This window comes from Nannobrachium achirus, assembly GCF_963921795.1.
Source record: "Nannobrachium achirus genome assembly, chromosome: 14".
Taxonomy (NCBI): Eukaryota; Metazoa; Chordata; class Actinopteri; order Myctophiformes; family Myctophidae; genus Nannobrachium; species Nannobrachium achirus.
In genome coordinates this window covers 45482549-45499186 of record NC_137821.1, presented here as the reverse complement: position 1 = coordinate 45499186, position 16638 = coordinate 45482549, and the positions used below count along the sequence as shown (strand labels likewise).

The 16638-nt window shown below is 41.8% G+C and overlaps 1 protein-coding gene across 1 annotated transcript in view; it reads left to right on the top strand.

Annotated features, from left to right (window-relative positions):
* The window catches only part of rela (v-rel avian reticuloendotheliosis viral oncogene homolog A), a 30452-nt gene that overhangs the window by 11156 nt on the left and 2658 nt on the right, over positions 1–16638 (top strand). The window contains exons 4-10 of the mRNA XM_080742208.1: positions 1306–1451; positions 5472–5563; positions 6552–6686; positions 8636–8740; positions 13107–13322; positions 15374–15454; positions 16104–16190. Of these exons, the coding sequence (XP_080598334.1) occupies positions 1306–1451; positions 5472–5563; positions 6552–6686; positions 8636–8740; positions 13107–13322; positions 15374–15454; positions 16104–16190 (862 nt within the window). The remainder of the gene's footprint in view (positions 1–1305; positions 1452–5471; positions 5564–6551; positions 6687–8635; positions 8741–13106; positions 13323–15373; positions 15455–16103; positions 16191–16638) is intronic.

The window sequence follows — 16638 nt, the reverse complement described above, 5'->3', positions numbered from 1 at the left end:
CACCAATTACATCCTAGACTTATATCCTAGTCTTTTTCCTCAGCGTTTTGCCATAGCAATGTGTTTCCCTCCGCGTTTTGCCATAGCAGTGTGTGTGTGTGTGTGTGTGTGTTTGTGTGTGTGTGTGTGTGTGTGTGTGTGTGTGTGTGTGTGTAGCCTGTATTACATCACCAATTACCAATCGAAGACGTTATGCAAGCACAACCACCGCTCACTTCACATTGGGTGTGATTCTTTTTACTGCTCCTCCCACAGTTTTGGTGGCGCGCACTTGGGCCTTATGGCAAATTGACTGGCTTCATTGGGAATCGATTCCTTGCATTTTGCTAAGCTTTTGTGAGCCTGTAGATCTGCTGTTTTCACTAGTTTGGGTCCTTTGCGATCGTCTAATCTCTCTTTTGGGTCTTGAGCTAAAAGGTTTGGGAACCACTGCTATAAAGCATCTATCCTTTATACTCATCTTCAAATATCCTGCTCCAGCTTCTATTTCTAATTGCCTCTGATTCTATAATGATCTGTCCCTTGAATCATATAGAATACACTGTAATTACCAAGGTGCATGTGCATGTTTGTATTCTGTGTATTCATATGGGCATGTTAATGCATGGTAAAGCATGTGCATGTATCTATGTAACAATCGGTAGTTTTAGTTTGTGTTCATTTAGCTTTACATGGATTTATTAATGCATGAAGTCTGTTATTTCGTGGGTGATCAGGTGGGGTGGGAGCGGACAGTTAAGCCCGTATCAGAGTGTACGGTGGAGAGCTATCCACCGAAAATTTGAGGTGGAAAGCTTTCCACCTCAAGTCAGAAAATAAGTGCAGGCCATCATAGTCACGGCCCACGGTGAAGTCCTTTACCCCGTCTAGACCGGTTCAGGTCGACCAATCAGTGAACGGGGTGTAGAGCCTGTCTGTCTGATAGTAAAAACAGAGAGATGTGTTGGGACTCACGGTGGAAAGCTCTCCACCGTGAGGAATGATGTAACGTTGTAGTTTCATGACTCAAAAAGACTCGAAAAGACTACACCGCGGTGTAAAGCCTTCCACCGCGGACCTGACTATGATACAGGCTTTACAGGAGAACCAGCTTAGTTTTTGTTAAGTTGTTCTTGTTTATGTATGTATGGCTGTATGTGTTGTATTGTTCTGTCTATTGTACTCCTTGTATACCTGATATAAGGACCCCCTCTCAAGGGGTTTGTCCTTTCAATAAAGGTACTCTATTGAATGAGAGTAGTGCCAAAACGTGACACTAAAAAGCCATCACATGAGACCTTTCTTTTTTTATGTTGTCCCTGCCAGGTACACAACTACAGCGGTCCCTTGCATGTTCGCATCTCCCTGGTGACCAAGAACGCTCCACACAAGCCTCACCCTCATGAGCTGGTGGGCAAGGACTGTAAACATGGTTACTATGAAGCCGACCTGCAGGAGAGGAGGATACACAGGTATGCTTACTGGAGCATGATGTGTACAAGCTGTTAGCGTCTTTGAATATTTTGACCTGATTCTAGGGGTGGGCGATATGGAAAAATACAATATCACGATATTTTCCCAACCTGTATCACGATACACGATTTTATCACAATTCTTTTTCACATTGGTTTTTAAGGTTATTTTTCAAGTTACTGGACACAAACTAGACTCTTTGGGTTCCTTTTGGGAGGTCTAATTTGAACTTTACAAGTATGTAACTCTGACAGTATACAAATGAAACCAAATGGACCCTTACGGGTCCATTTGGTTTCATTTGTATACTGTCAGAGTTAAGTGGAGACCTTGACATTCTAAAGTTTGAGGACTACTGATTTAGACCAAAATGCAGGTTTAAATTGAATTCTGCAATGAATCTCTGTATTAATGATTAAACAGAATTTCTTACAAGGCTCCCTCAATTATATCACGATATATACGATACCTCTGAAAAGGCATATCGTGGAGACATTGTATCGTCTCAACGATTGTATATCTGCTATTTTTAATAGTTAAAGCATTGAAAGCATTAAAGCACCCGCTGGCCTACTGGCCCGGGCGCATGCCTCTTAGGCATTGCCACATAGGCATGGATGCCTGGTGGCGTCGCCGGTTCGATTCCGGATTCGAATGACCTTTGCCGCATGTCGCTCCCCGTCTCCCCCCCCATATCCTGTCAGTCTACTGTCCTATCAAGGCATAAGGCATAAGTTGTAACAGGCCTAAATGGTTTAAAGTCTAATTCAAATATCCTTCTCTTACGACTTTGTAGCTTGCTAAGCCATTATCATAAGAACTGGCGCCAATTCTACAAAATGTTTTCTATATCCCAACAGATTTCTGAAATGCATTTGTTTATATCGGCGGTGCTCAAACCTTTTCATGGCAAGGACTCCCAAAATGATGATATGATTTGAGTTAGAAATGTTCTCTCTAAAAACACATATATTCAAAGATATACAACCACAAATGTCTGCTATTTTTGAATAGCTAAAATCTAAAATGATGCTTTCCCCATTAAAAAAAATGCTTCAGTTATAACTTGGGTTATTTTCACTGATACATAAATTATTGCGACCGTAGGTCGCACTTACTACAGAAAGCTCCACCAGGTGTCCGTGCGTCCGTCAGTCAGTCCGTCACACGTCACACGTCACACTTTTGCCCTGCTCATATCTCCGCAACCGTTGCCCCGATCCATGCCAGATTTTGCACACACACTCCTTGCCTGCCAAACTACAACCTCCAAGGACCCCCGGAGCTCCAGGGACCCCCAGGTCCCTGGGGGACCCCCAGATGTAAAAAATGACCAAATGTGCAAAAATGACCAAATGTCCACCCCAACGGGGCTGCTCACGGGGAATTCCCGGGGACCACCGACTCCTTGTGCTCCAGAACGGATGCAAAAGTGGTGGCGCCCCCAGTGGAGGACCCCCTGCCACTGCAGCGCACATAAAATGCCCTAACTTGGCCTAGGAGCCACCGGGAGAGCCGGGGCCGGTACCTATTCGTCCGCCTCGGCGGCGCGGAGACCCCACCCCTCATTTCTCACATGGCCCTCTTCTAGCGCCACCATGAGGCCGATTCTTGCAAAACACATTTTTGGACACTGCTCCTCCAATTTTTGCCCTAAAATCACTCAACTCGGTACACAGTATGTCTACACTCATGTCATCAACATGGATCCGTCCACATTTTTTGGGGACACTGCTCCCTACTCTTTGTGTATACATGTGACCTACGGTCGCTTATCTCCCGATTAGGGAGTCTTACTGGTATTATTTGTCTGTGTGAGCGAGTTTATGTGTATGGAGCCAGACAGAGGATGTCTGTGTGTAATCTCAGTGCGTGACGAAATGTAAACAAACAAGATAACTCTTGTCAACTTTCTGTTCTTGTACACATTGTAAGGGATAATGTGCAAATGCTAAATAAACCCCAACAACAGGGTGAATCATGGGTTTATTTATGTTGTATCACCGATTTGTCATGATCATGACAAATCATGACGATGAAAAAAGCTAAAAGTATATTGCCCAAGCCTATTTGTGAAACGCGGCAGCCATGTTTGTTCACAATCGACACAGGAGAACCCTTCTCTATTGACCTAGCATGTTTGCCCTGTTTGGGCTATTATCGTCCAAGCACCTACTGTATATGTTTGATAGTTTTTCTGCAAAATTGGTTAGTAGAGATGGGACGTTCGCGAACGAATAGAGTCTTTTGAACGGCTCTTTGAAATGAACGATGGGATCCAGTTCACAGTAGGGAGCCGTTCCTTTCTAATGAACAGTGGTGGAAAAAGTACTCAAATTCTTTACTTGAGTAAAAGTAACAATGCTGCAATGTAGAACTCTGCCACAAGTGGAAGTTCGGAATTAAAATGCACTTGAGTAAAAGTACATGGTATCAAAGTATTGGTATCAAAATGTACTTAAGTACCAATAGTAGAAAGTTCTCATTATGCAGAATGTCCCATTTCACAAGTTTTCCAATGAATACAATTTAGAAAAATCTTTTGAAAATAGCAGATTTACAAGCTCACAATGCGTCGCAAACGCAACGCATTGGGAGCTTGTAGATCGGCTATTTTCAAATGGCAGAAATGTATCCTATGGTCAAAATGTATAGGCCTATAGGGTTGAAGTGATTTGCAATCAAAATCTACAAAGTAAGTAGCATTAACTAAAATGAGCCAGTCTTTTGAACGGCTCTTTGAAAGGAACGGATCTCAGAGATCCGGCTCACTTCATAGAGCCATAAATCCCATCTCTATTGGTTAGTACCCACTGATGTAATCACACATGACTTTTCCATAGGAAAAAAAAAACCCTAATCCCTGAATTCCACTAATTGAACTTTTGATCATTGATATTCTCTAAAAGTCATTGAGTTTAAAGCAGCACAATGCAACTTTCTCATCTATCCTGGATTTGAATCCGGTCTCCTGTGCACGTTCTGAAATGCTTATCATTGTGCTGCTTGCTCAGGGGATGAATTGAATCCAATACAATACAATACAGATTGGACAATTACATTTTATTCACCAGTAAGACTCCCTAATTGGTCACATACAGAAACTTTAGAAGGCAATGGTAGGCAATCAGGAGGGAATTTGGGAAATGGGACAGATCCATGTTGATGACATGACTTTAGAGATACTGTGTACCGCTTTGCGTGATTTTAGGGCAAAGTCTGCTGGAGCAGTGTCCAAAAATGTGTTTTGCAAAAACCGTCCTGATGGTGTCGCTAGATGGCACAGATGCATGTTGATGACATGACTTTAGAGATACTGTGTACCGCTTTGCGTTATTTCAGGGCAAAATCTGCTGGAGCAGTGTCCAAAAATGTGTTTTGCAAAAATCGGCCTCATGGTGGCGCTAGAAGAGGGGAATGTGAGAAATGAGTGAATGGGTGTAGGTTGTGGTTTGGCAGTCAAGGAGTGTGTGTGCAAAGTTTGGCATGGATCGGGGCAACGGTTACGGAGATATCAGTGAGGGAAAAGTGTGACGCGACGGACGGACGGACTGACGGACAGACAGTAGGTGGAGGTTTTGATAGTAACTGCGACCTGACGGTCGCAATTAGTATTGCTTTAAGCAAATGTATTCGTTTCTGCAGCCTTTACAACATAAACAGAGGCGGATCAGCATTTTCAACCAAGACTTGTGATAACAGAATAAAGTAACCTGTAAATGCATGTACATGCAGTCATGCACACATTATATCCTTTTCTGTGGAGATTAAATACTGATACATACAAATACATGGTTGAGAAATACATCTAAATTGCATTCAGACTTATTTATGGCTTATTCTACAGCGTTTTCATCCACGCCCATTGTACCGAAAGCTACAATTAGTGTAAGTGTTGATGCCACCCATTTGTGGTTAGCTTTCATCTCTCTCTCTCTCTCTCTCTCTCTCTCTCTCTCTCTCTCTCTCTCTCTCTCTCTCTCTCTCTCTCTCTCTCTCTCTCTCTTGACTCCTTTCAGTTTTCAGAACCTGGGCATTCAGTGTGTGAAGAAAAAGGATGTGACTGAAGCCATCACTTGTAGGCTGCAGACCCACAACAATCCCTTCAACAGTATGTATACAAAGTTAACACACTCGCTCACACCTTGATCACTCTTCCATTGACTACATCCATTTCCCACAGCTTAACAGCTAACCCTTATAACTTTGACCCCTATAACTACATGCCTAGCTATACCCCGGAGCCTCTCCTACTGGTGTAAGGTGTGTCTGCCATTTCTTTTTTTTCTGAAATGCATTGCACAGTGTCTTTGTTTTTGTATCTGAATGTTTGAATGTTTCTTGCCGTTTTATAATTCTGTTGTATGTAAAGCATGTTGTGAGTTCTCTCTGTGATAAGTGCTATACATATAACATTTATTTTACTTCTCTCTTTATATCTCTGCTCTCGGGCAAAAACCTAACTCCAAAATGTTCATTTTCTGGTAAATGAGCTCAAGTGGAGTGAGGAGGTTTTGACCAAAGGGTCAAAACCTCTCAAAATCTACTTTTCACTGGTTCAATATTATTTTAACCAACACACAGACGTAAAGGGTGTTCAATAGCACATATTTATGAAAAAAAGAGATGGCCAATCGGGTGGAGATAGCTGGTTTGGCAGAAAGTGTGGAGTTAGGAGGTTTTGTCCCAAGCACTTTTTATTACTTTACATTGGTTCAATATTATTTTAACAACACTCAGATGTAAAGGGTGTTCAATAGCTCTGATTTATGCCAAAAAAAAATCAAAAACCTCAAAAATGGAGTTAAGAGGTTTTGGCCAGACAGTGATGATACATTACGTACATTTACCCAAGATGAATAGAAGTACAAGAGAACACGCATCACACAGAACACGAGGGAAGTTAAAAAACCATTCAAAACACCTCCCTTGCAAGTTTTAAGTGCCATTGTATTATCTTTCTGTGTTTTCTTTTGTCCTGTCATTGTGTTAAAAGGCACTTCACTCCGTTTATGATAGGATGCAGTTGTGGCCGCGTGACTGTGCAGTGTGTGTGTGTGCACCGCACCCATTTCTTTTTCGCTGTGTTTTGACTGCAGTTCCCGAGGCCAAGGTATGGGAGGAGGAGTTTGACCTGAATTCGGTGAGGCTGTGCTTCCAAGCCTCCATCACGCTGCCAACCGGGGAGCTGATTGCCCTGGAGCCCGTGGTGTCCCAGCCCATCTATGACAACAGTGAGAGAGAGAGAGAGAGAGCGGCACACACAAAACACTAACTCTTAACCCATTTAGGGCCTAGAATTATTGAATGCTTTAACCAGTGAAAAACAGCAGATATACAAGCTCACAGCGCGGCACCGAGTGCCGCGCTGCGAGCTTGTAGATCTGCTATTTTTTGAAAAGCGAACGTTTGTAACTCAAACTTTGCTTCTGGGTTGTCCCCGGAACGAAATACTTTGAGATGGGGGTCCGTGGCCAAATACATATCATTTTGGGTGGTCCTTCACATGAAAAAGTTTTGAGAACCACATAGTAGAACAGACTAACTGAGCTCCATATAAGTGAAAAGGACCTTTTCTTTGACGATGGCTGGCCAGATTGCTGACATAGAAACATAGGTTTTTCAAAAAGTATTTTAGAAGGATTCAAAAGACACTTATAGAATCGGGTCAAAATTCTAATTTTCAAGATTTTTCAAAAATAGCAGATCTACAAGCTCGCAGCGCGGCACTCGGTGCCGCTATGAGCTTGTATATCTGCTATTTTTCAATAGTTAAAGCATAAAATAATGATACACAATATAGTGTACCCGTTCTGAATGGGTTTGTTAACCTTTTTTTTTTTTGTGTTTATTTAACCCATTTAGACCAGGAACACATCTGTGTCGCTTTAGAATTTAACCACTTAAAGGACAACTTTGTTTTTTTACAACAAGGGTTCATATTTTAGATAGTCGTTATAGAAAAGAAAAGTGTTAAAATGTTTTCATTTACTTCTTTCTATCGTTTTAGTGATTTTAACGATTTTGATTTGCATGCATGCCCCCAGGTTGGAGGCATGCATGCAAGTGCCTAAATATGTATTTTTAGACACAATAAGCCCATTCCCAAGATGCACCGCAATCTTTCATGTACAGATGTGACTTATGGGGGCTGGTGTACATACTAACAAAGAAATTGCCGGTTTCTTGTGTTTAAAAAGACAGATTTAGCCACTTGCACGCATGCCCCCACCCACTGAAATCAAAATACTAAAATCACTAAAACAATAGAAAGCAGTAAATGAAAACATGTTAACACTAATCTTTTCTTTTCTCTAATTACAATCTAAAATATGAACCCTTGTTGTAAAAAAACAAAGTTGTCCTTTAAACCATAGTTTGATACTTTAGCGATACAAAAATAGCAGATATACAAGCTCGCTTGTAGATCTGATATTTTTGAAAAATCATGAACATAATGTGCAAATCTTACACATTTTGCCCTAAAATCACGCTGCGACCTGATTAGGGAGTCTTACTGGTGAATATATTATGTTTTAAAGCGAACATTTGAACTAAAATCTTTTCTTCTGGGTGGGCCTGGAGCAACATATTTTGGGATGGGGTCCGTGGCCAAATACATATAATTCTGGGGGTTGATCCTTGACTTTAAAAAGTTTGAGAACCACTGATATAGAAACACGGGGAGAACATGCAAACTCCACACAGAAAGGCCCTTTCGCCAAACCCCACCTAGGGTATGGTCAAGTGAGGAGATCACGTTTAACACTTGAGTTTTTAACCAAATTAGATTTTTACGCCTTCTAAATCCTATCCTAAGTTTTCAGGAGATCTTCTATTTTTAAATCTTCCTTTTAAAAAGGGAACTATATTGGTAATATTACATTTGGGTTTTCTTCGTTTGCATAAAGTTCCCTTATACCGAAGAAGGCATGTACGGCAAAATGTAATAAAGTCAGCTTCTTTAGGAGCTACTTTGTAGTGTTTTCGATTGTGTTTTAATTTTGTACTGCACCTGCCCGTGCCTACATTTTGTATTGTGACATGTGCTATTCGTTTTATTAAGTGAGCATTTGGCTGCTGTCTAGTGTTATTATCTGTTTTAAAGGGATGTGTTTGTGCATGTGTGTGCATTTACTGCATTATTCATTGCTATAATAACAAACGTGTCTGTCTGTTCCAGGAGCCCCAAACACAGCTGAGCTGAAGATCTGCAGGGTCAACCGCAACTCTGGAAGTTGCAAAGGAGGGGATGAAATCTTCCTGCTGTGTGACAAAGTGCAAAAAGGTGCAGTAAACTATGTCCAAATGGCAATAAAAAGGCACTCTTTCTTTAACTTGGCCATAGACTTTTACAGAATGTAAACAGAGACTGGAGGCCGTCTCAAACATCCATAACAGATTTAACAGTCAAATGTAAAGACAGTGTACCCAATGTGAAGTGAGCGGTGTCTTTATCCACAAGTGTCCAGTGTCCCATGCATAGACATAGAAAAGTAGACGCCTCCTTCGGCTCTGGTGCATATGCATCGGGGGACCCAGGGAATCCGTGTGCATCGCTTCCATGTGCGTCACACATACGGACGTTGGTAGGCCAATCAGAGGCAGGTGGGGGCGGGTCTTTACGTACGCAGCCTGTAAGAACAGCTGAGCCGCGCAACATCAGGAAATGGATGGATTGTTAAGTCCCAGAAAAGACGCGCTGTGATTGGCCAGTAGTCACTTTGACTGGCAGCGATCCCTTGGTTTTTCCAGGAAATCTGCAGAGGCGAATGAGGCATCTAGCTTTTTTATATCTGTGGTCCCATGAGCCCCTGTGTGAAATGTGGACATCACTTCCTGTTCCTCTTAGCTGTTTCATTCTGACTGGTTGCTGCTGCTGCTGTCAGCCTGTGACACCTGCATCTCTGCAGGTGCTTTGATAAGTGATTTGAATCAGCTGTGTGAAGGAAGTGAAGCCCACATTAACACCCTTTTCCCCAGTAAACTCCTTGGGAAACTCCTTGGGCAACTCCAATGCCAAACTGTGCAGACATAAGGACGGACATACACACAAAGCCAGAAGTATGAGCGCTCAAAAAACAAGAGGAGGTGCCAACTTGCAATTACTGCACTCATAGCCAAATATGGCCTACTTGTGCGCCTGCAGAGCGTGCAAGTAGGGTGATCGGTAGGGATGGAGCTCGAAACAAGGGTCTTCTACAAACTCGATAACAAAATGTATTGAGTACCCGGACTACCCGGTATCAATACGCTTTGGGCTTATCAAGCTTGTTATCGAGCATATCGACCCATGACATCCATATTTAAACAATCAAGACAAGAGGCGATCAAGACATTATCATAGCGCTATTCATAATAATAAAGCCATTTAACATTTATTGCACTCTAATGAATGATTGTTCTAATGATATTTAATGATAATATTTGTTACTTTTGTCGACTGTCATCTTCATAGATGGTGGTCAGACAGAATTTGTCTCACGTCTTTCCACAAAATATTAGAAAACGCTCAATAGTGGGCTTGATAAAAGCCTGGCTCAATAAGCAGGATCGATAAGGTGATCATTATCAATAAAAAGTAACAAGCTCCATCCCTAGTGATCGGTGCTATCTGTATCCGGCTGACAGTGGAGTATATGCGTATGTGACGACACTTGTTGGTTGGTGGTGACGTCAACGAGAACGCTGCTCCCTCATTGGCTAAAGGCCCTGCCTCTGTACTGTCAGCCGAATACAGACAGCATCCTGCTTGCACGCTCTGCTGGTGCAAGTAACAACATACAGTGTCCCAGTGAGGTGTTGGGCCAATACGAGCTGCCAGATAAGCAGCTTCAATGCTTCTTGGCATAGATTAAAGTCTCGGAAACTCTACTGGAGGGATGGATTTCTAACAAAAGCTATTTCCCTCATTTGGTGTTTTGACGATGGTGTTGGAGAGTGCCGTCACTCTAGTCCTTACATGGGCAACTGGTGGCCCGGGGGCCACATGCGGCCCCCACCTTCACTTAATGCGGCCCTCAGGTTAATATCGGAATACTATAATAATATATCAGTGATTAGTGACTGTTCCAAAACATGACCCGCTTTCATTCAGTCTATATTAGTAGCTTAATGACATAGCACTAGTCTTGTTTATGTCCAATGTATTTGTTTTTAAGTTCATAAAGTTAACATAAGAACATATAAATGCTTTTGAAATAAATAATAAAAAAGTACTTTTCAGGATTCCAATTCAAGAAAAAGAAATAGGATTCCAATTCAAAAATAGCAAAAATACAAGAAAGAAGTAAATGAAATCAATTTAACACTCATCTTTTATATTCTTTAATTACAATCTAAAATATGAACCCTTGTTGTAAAAAAAAAGCTCAAAGCGCGTCGCACTGCGACGCGTTTTGAGCTTATAGATCGGCTATTTTTGACTGTATATGCATTGTGGCCCTCTGGAGTGAGTGTGAAAATATAGTGGCCCTCTCCATTGTCAAAGTTGCCCACCCCTGCTCTAGTCGGTCCAAAATATCTCCCATAGGTGTTCAATTGAGTTGAGATCTGGTGACGGCAAAGGCCATAGCATATGACTCACGTTCACATCTAACTACTAATCGAGCAAATGTCTGGTGTCTGTCTGCTATGCCTGTATGCAGGCTTGAGGATTGGCTCAAGCTTCACATGACATTTTCGCTATCCAGACTATAAATAGGAAACCACACGGGTGCCACACAACCAGATACACAACGTGAGCGGGAGCACACGTGTCACTCAAGTCGGTCCAATATCTCCCATAGGTGTTCAATTGAGTTGAGATCTGGTGACGGCAAAAGCCATAGCATTATATGATTCACATTCACATTTCATATACACTTTTTAAACCGCTCAGTGACACGTCATCTCATGTGGATGGGGGATTTTCGTCCATATAGAAAATAATGTCTTAATAGGATAAAGGAGATCGCTCAGAAGAACTGTGCATGGATTGAACACCAAGCCATGCCAGCGCAGTGCCCACCACAGCATAACAGTGTATAGGAGGAAGGGGTTTAAATATTAGTGTGAATAAGACATGTGTGCTGCAAAGTAACTGGAATAACAAATAGACGACAACGTTGGCATCTTTCTAAATGACATACTTTCCAAACAACATACCGAGCAACTGGCTAAGTAACCTAACTAACTTATCTTCTCTATTTGTGGCTCATGCTCATACAAGAAACCACTGCACTTTCTTCCTGTTTTTGAATGCTACCACTTATTGTTAACGGCACGGCAAAAAAAGAAAATAAATGAAAGGGTAATTACAATCGGTTCTGTGCTAGGATTCAAAGCCACGCAGCAGTGAAAACAGCATTATGGTTCACTTTAAAAGGGCGTTATAAATGTAATTCACCAGCTTAACGTGGTCCAACATTACACACACAGTCCACACTGACACATCGTCTGTCTGCTTTTAAAGCCTGATCTTTACTTAACAGCAGTCGTATGACGATGTACTATGCCAAAAAATAACAAGCAATTTTAGTAGTGTACGCTATGACTTTGGGATGCCATCCTATGATTTAGTTTAGGTATAAATTAGCACCAGCCAGCCGGCCGGTAATCTTATAAGCTTCATTTTTGCTCTGATAGAAACCAATGGGTCACTTGACGGTTCCCACGGTCCATATCTTTTACCACCAGGGTCTCAAAAAAAAATGGGAAAAACGGCGCCCTCTGCTGTTTTGTTCCACAGAATGTGTTCTTGAGAGTTTACTTTTAATGTACTACTGGTATTCATAAAAAAGAGGTAAATGCTTTTTCAGCTTTAACCCATTTTGGCCTGAAAAATACCTAAAAAATGTCCTCTAAATCCTAGCAGTTTTCTGAAAAACCCATGTCTCTATGTCAGTGGTTCTCACACCTTTTCATATCAAGGACCCCCTAGAATTATATGTATTTGACCACGGACCCCCATCTGAAAATATTTTGTGCCAGGGACCAAGAGAAAGAAGGATTTGCGTTTCAAATGCCTGCTTTAAAAACATATACATTCAAAGATGTTCACACATTTTCAAGATTTCTCCAAAAATGGCAGATCTACAAGTGCCGCGCTGCGAACTTGTATATCTGCAATTTTTGTAATAGTTAAAGCATAAAATAATGGTTAAAGTGGTGACACGGATATGCGTTCTCGGTGGCTTGATACAGAATTAAAGTCGATGTGATTAAAAAAAATTATCGAATTAATTACAGGCTTTGTAATGAATTAATCGCAACTTAATCACATATTAATATTTGACCCGAGAAGCATTTTTTTTCAAGTAAAACACATTTTGTTGTATGAGTGAATGAACGAGTGAGTTTTTTAAATTTCTAAATTTCGCATCCACTGGGCCAAGCAAAGTGCTCTGATCGGCTACTTCTCCCATTGCGTTTGTTGTCTCTTCTTGGTTGGTGCATCGCTATGATCGGTATGCCCGAAACTGAAGGTTCTGTGGTGCAAAAACTATGTGCGATTAAAATGCGTTACTTTTCTGCAATTAATTAATCGCAATTAATCAGTTAAAGTCCCAGCCCTAGCTATAATGTCATTGCATATACAGACTATTCCATCATTCATGTCCTTTCCCTTTCTCCTCCTTGCCTGTTCCCGCCGCGGCCCTTCTCTGCCCTAACAGAGGACATCGAGGTGCGTTTCTTCCAGGACACCTGGGAAGGGAAGGGCACGTTCTCCCAGGCCGACGTGCACCGGCAGGTGGCCATCGTGTTCCGCACGCCGCCCTACCGCGACGCCAACCTCACCGAGCCGGTCAGGGTCAAGATGCAGCTCCGCAGGCCCTCGGACCGCGAGGTCAGCGAGCCCATGGACTTCCAGTTCCTGCCCTCCGACCCAGGTAGAATCATAGTCTTTATTGTCCCCGAAGGGAAATTTGTCTTCACAAGTCTGTTCGGTAACCGGTAGAGTCGCCGGAATGAAGCTCGCCGGGAAACGGCGGGTGCGTTCGGAAATGCGCACCGGGTGGGGCAGCGGTGCGCTTTTTCAGTCTGAACTCTGAAGGTAAACTTTCTGAAAAGCAGCAGTTGCTAACCTAACGTTGCTATTGATGTTTATAAACTAGGGTACATTATGGAGATAGTCTCAATCTCACTGTATCACAAATGTTAATGCTAGAAACTTTTTGAAAAGCAACAGTTGCTAACCTAACGTTGCTATTGATGTTTATAAACTAGGGTAAATTATGGTGATAGTCTTAATCTCACAGTATCACAAATGTTAATGCTAGAAACAAACATGTACAGTAGGACAAACAATCACACTATGCCTTCTTCAGTATCAACATGAATTAATATTCTAATATTCTATTACAATTTACCCTAGTTTATAAACATCAATAGCAACGTTAGGTTAGCAACTGCTGCTTTTCAGAAAGTTTACCTTCAGAGTTCAGACTGAAAAAGCACACCGTTGCCACCCGGTGTGCATTTTTCCGAAAGCACCCCCCGTTTCCCTGTGAGTTTCATTCCGGCGACTCTACTGGTATTCATCTGTTCAAGCATAGAAACAACACATAACCATATAACACAACAGAAACATATAACACAACAGATCATCAGGAGACAGAAAACCCTCTTAGCGACAGGGGCGAGGCAGTTTGTTTAGTGCAGCAATGGCTGAGGGGACAAAACTCCCGCTGAACCCAACCTTGTGCCACTTCAAGGATTTGTATCTTCGCCCAGATGGCAAGAGGTCAAAGTAGTGATGCAGAAGAAACATGCTGAGCAATACAACAGAACAGGTTGAATAATGCTTTTGTATAGTGATGAAACGTGATTGTTTTGGTCTCGTTGTCTGCGTAGCTTGTACGTGTGCCAGAAAGATGAGCTTCTTAATTTCCCCTCTTCTTTTCAATTGGCCAGTCTGGGGGGATGAAGCCCAGACTTTGAAAACCACTGGCATAGCTAACAATGTGCTTGAACTCGGCAGTTGAAAACCTGTTGCAAACCTTACGTGTGCCCCTACAATATTGCCCTACAAAGGCAGAGTGCAGTAACTACGTTTTGGGACACACCGACTTATTTGTGTCGCCCAACGGTCAAATTAGCCTTCATGATATTGGGGGATGAACAATTACCTCAAGAACAGATGTACAATCAGTGTAATATCACTTTTATATCTTTATCTCATTTGGCTGATAAGCTGTAACACTTTTAAACCCATGTTTTGGTGAAATTCGAAAACGTAGTTACTGCACTCTGCCTTTGTAGGGCAGATAAGATGGACCGATTGCAAAATTCTTGGCAGATACCGATCCTCCGGTTTTATGAGGGTCTGACCTGCCAAAACCGATTTTTCTGATACCGATTTATTTAGCTAAGAACTAGAAAATAGGGTTGCTCCAATACCCATTTTTTCAGGCCAAGTAGGCCTACAAGACATACTTCAATTTGAGTACCAATAAGCTAGAAGAACACTAATGCCAAATCAATCACAATAGTACAGTATCCAAAATCACAGACAATATCCAGTCTAATATGACCGTCTGGACTAGGAAGGAGGCGACATTGACACAGGATTATGGAATATATCCTTACATTGCAAAGGTAATCAGCGCCATCTGTATTCTGTAGACCAGAGCATCATGCTGTGCAGTGCCATAGACACAATCGGCATAAAACCGGTATTTATGTCAGTGACCTGCCGGTCACCGATGCGGCCGGTTTGATATCATACCTGCCGATTTTTTATATTGGCCGATTCCGATGTCCATCCCTACCCTACAACGGTACCGTGCACACAAGCTAAACATATTGGAAAGATGAAATAATTAATTATGAGATCGTGCCCCCAAATGCTGTTGAGCGTTGGGTTTTTACTATATTATGTCATTATACTGTATATCATTCTCATGATGTCTTTTACATTTGTTTAAAATGTTCCAAATAGATGAGTACCGACTCATGGAGAAGAGGAAACGCACGGGGGACATTTTCCAGAACCTGAAACTGAACACTATGCTACCAGGAGGTAGGTTTCTACAATATTCTAGATCAGGGGTCCTCAAATACAAATCTTGAGGGTCCACAAATATTTTTTTAATCCGAGGCACCCCTTCATTATAATTTTCACTTCCAGCACCTTATATGTATAGAATATCGTCATTGTCGGGTGGAAACCTTGTAGGCCTATGTCCAAAACCGTTTGTTTTGTATTTATCATCTATAAAATGTACTAAACTAGTGAAAACAGCAGATCTACAAGCACACAACGCCTCGCATCGCGAGGCGTTGTGTGCTTGTAGATCGTCTGTTTTCACTAGTTTTGTGCGACAGAGGTTTCTGCCCGACAGTGACGATATTTTAGTGATTTTGTTGCAAGGAAAACGTTGAGATAATAGTCATTCTGGTTAGAACTGAAAATAACTTTGTACTTCAAGTTTAAAATGATACTAAATATTTCTTCAAGTGTCCAAATAAATTCCAAATATTATCAAATTATATCGTGGCACCCCTGGACTGCCATCGCGGCACCCCAGGGTGCCCCCTCATCCACTTTGAAAACCCCTCTTCTAGATCATCATTCTTTTTTATAAAGCAATGAAACCATGTTGAATTTGAGGGTTTATTGTACTATTGTTCAGTCATTTTGTAATGCATTTGTTGTATGTTTTCCTCAGTGGGCTTTCCACAGGAGAGGAGGCCCATAACCACTGCAAGGAGAACAGTCGCAGTCAAGCCTCAAGTAATGGGTGTCGTACAGCCTGGTGAGCCTTTCAGTTCTGTCACAGCATCGCTTTGCATGCGTTTCTGTGTGTTACTGTATTATTATTAGTGTGTTATCCTTATAGTCCAATTCAGTGATTGACGCACAACCTGTGCGTCAGGACCCCCATGTGGGTCCCCAAATTATTTTGGGGTGTCCCTAGATGATTAACCTAATGTGCAATATTGTTTTCTCACTCAACAGTAAACAAACCAACATGTTTAAGTGTATAGAGGGTGTCTGTTTGACAATTTGAGGACTTTTTAATTGTCAAATATTAGAGGCAGAAATTGTGAAAATAGCCGATCTACATGCTCACAACGTTGTGAGCATGTAGATCGGCTAAATAGAACCACAGTACAAAATGTAATGACTCAACTCTTGGTGCTCGTCATGATTATTTTGGGGCTTGAGGCCTGAAAAGGTTGAGAACCACTGGTCTAATTGAA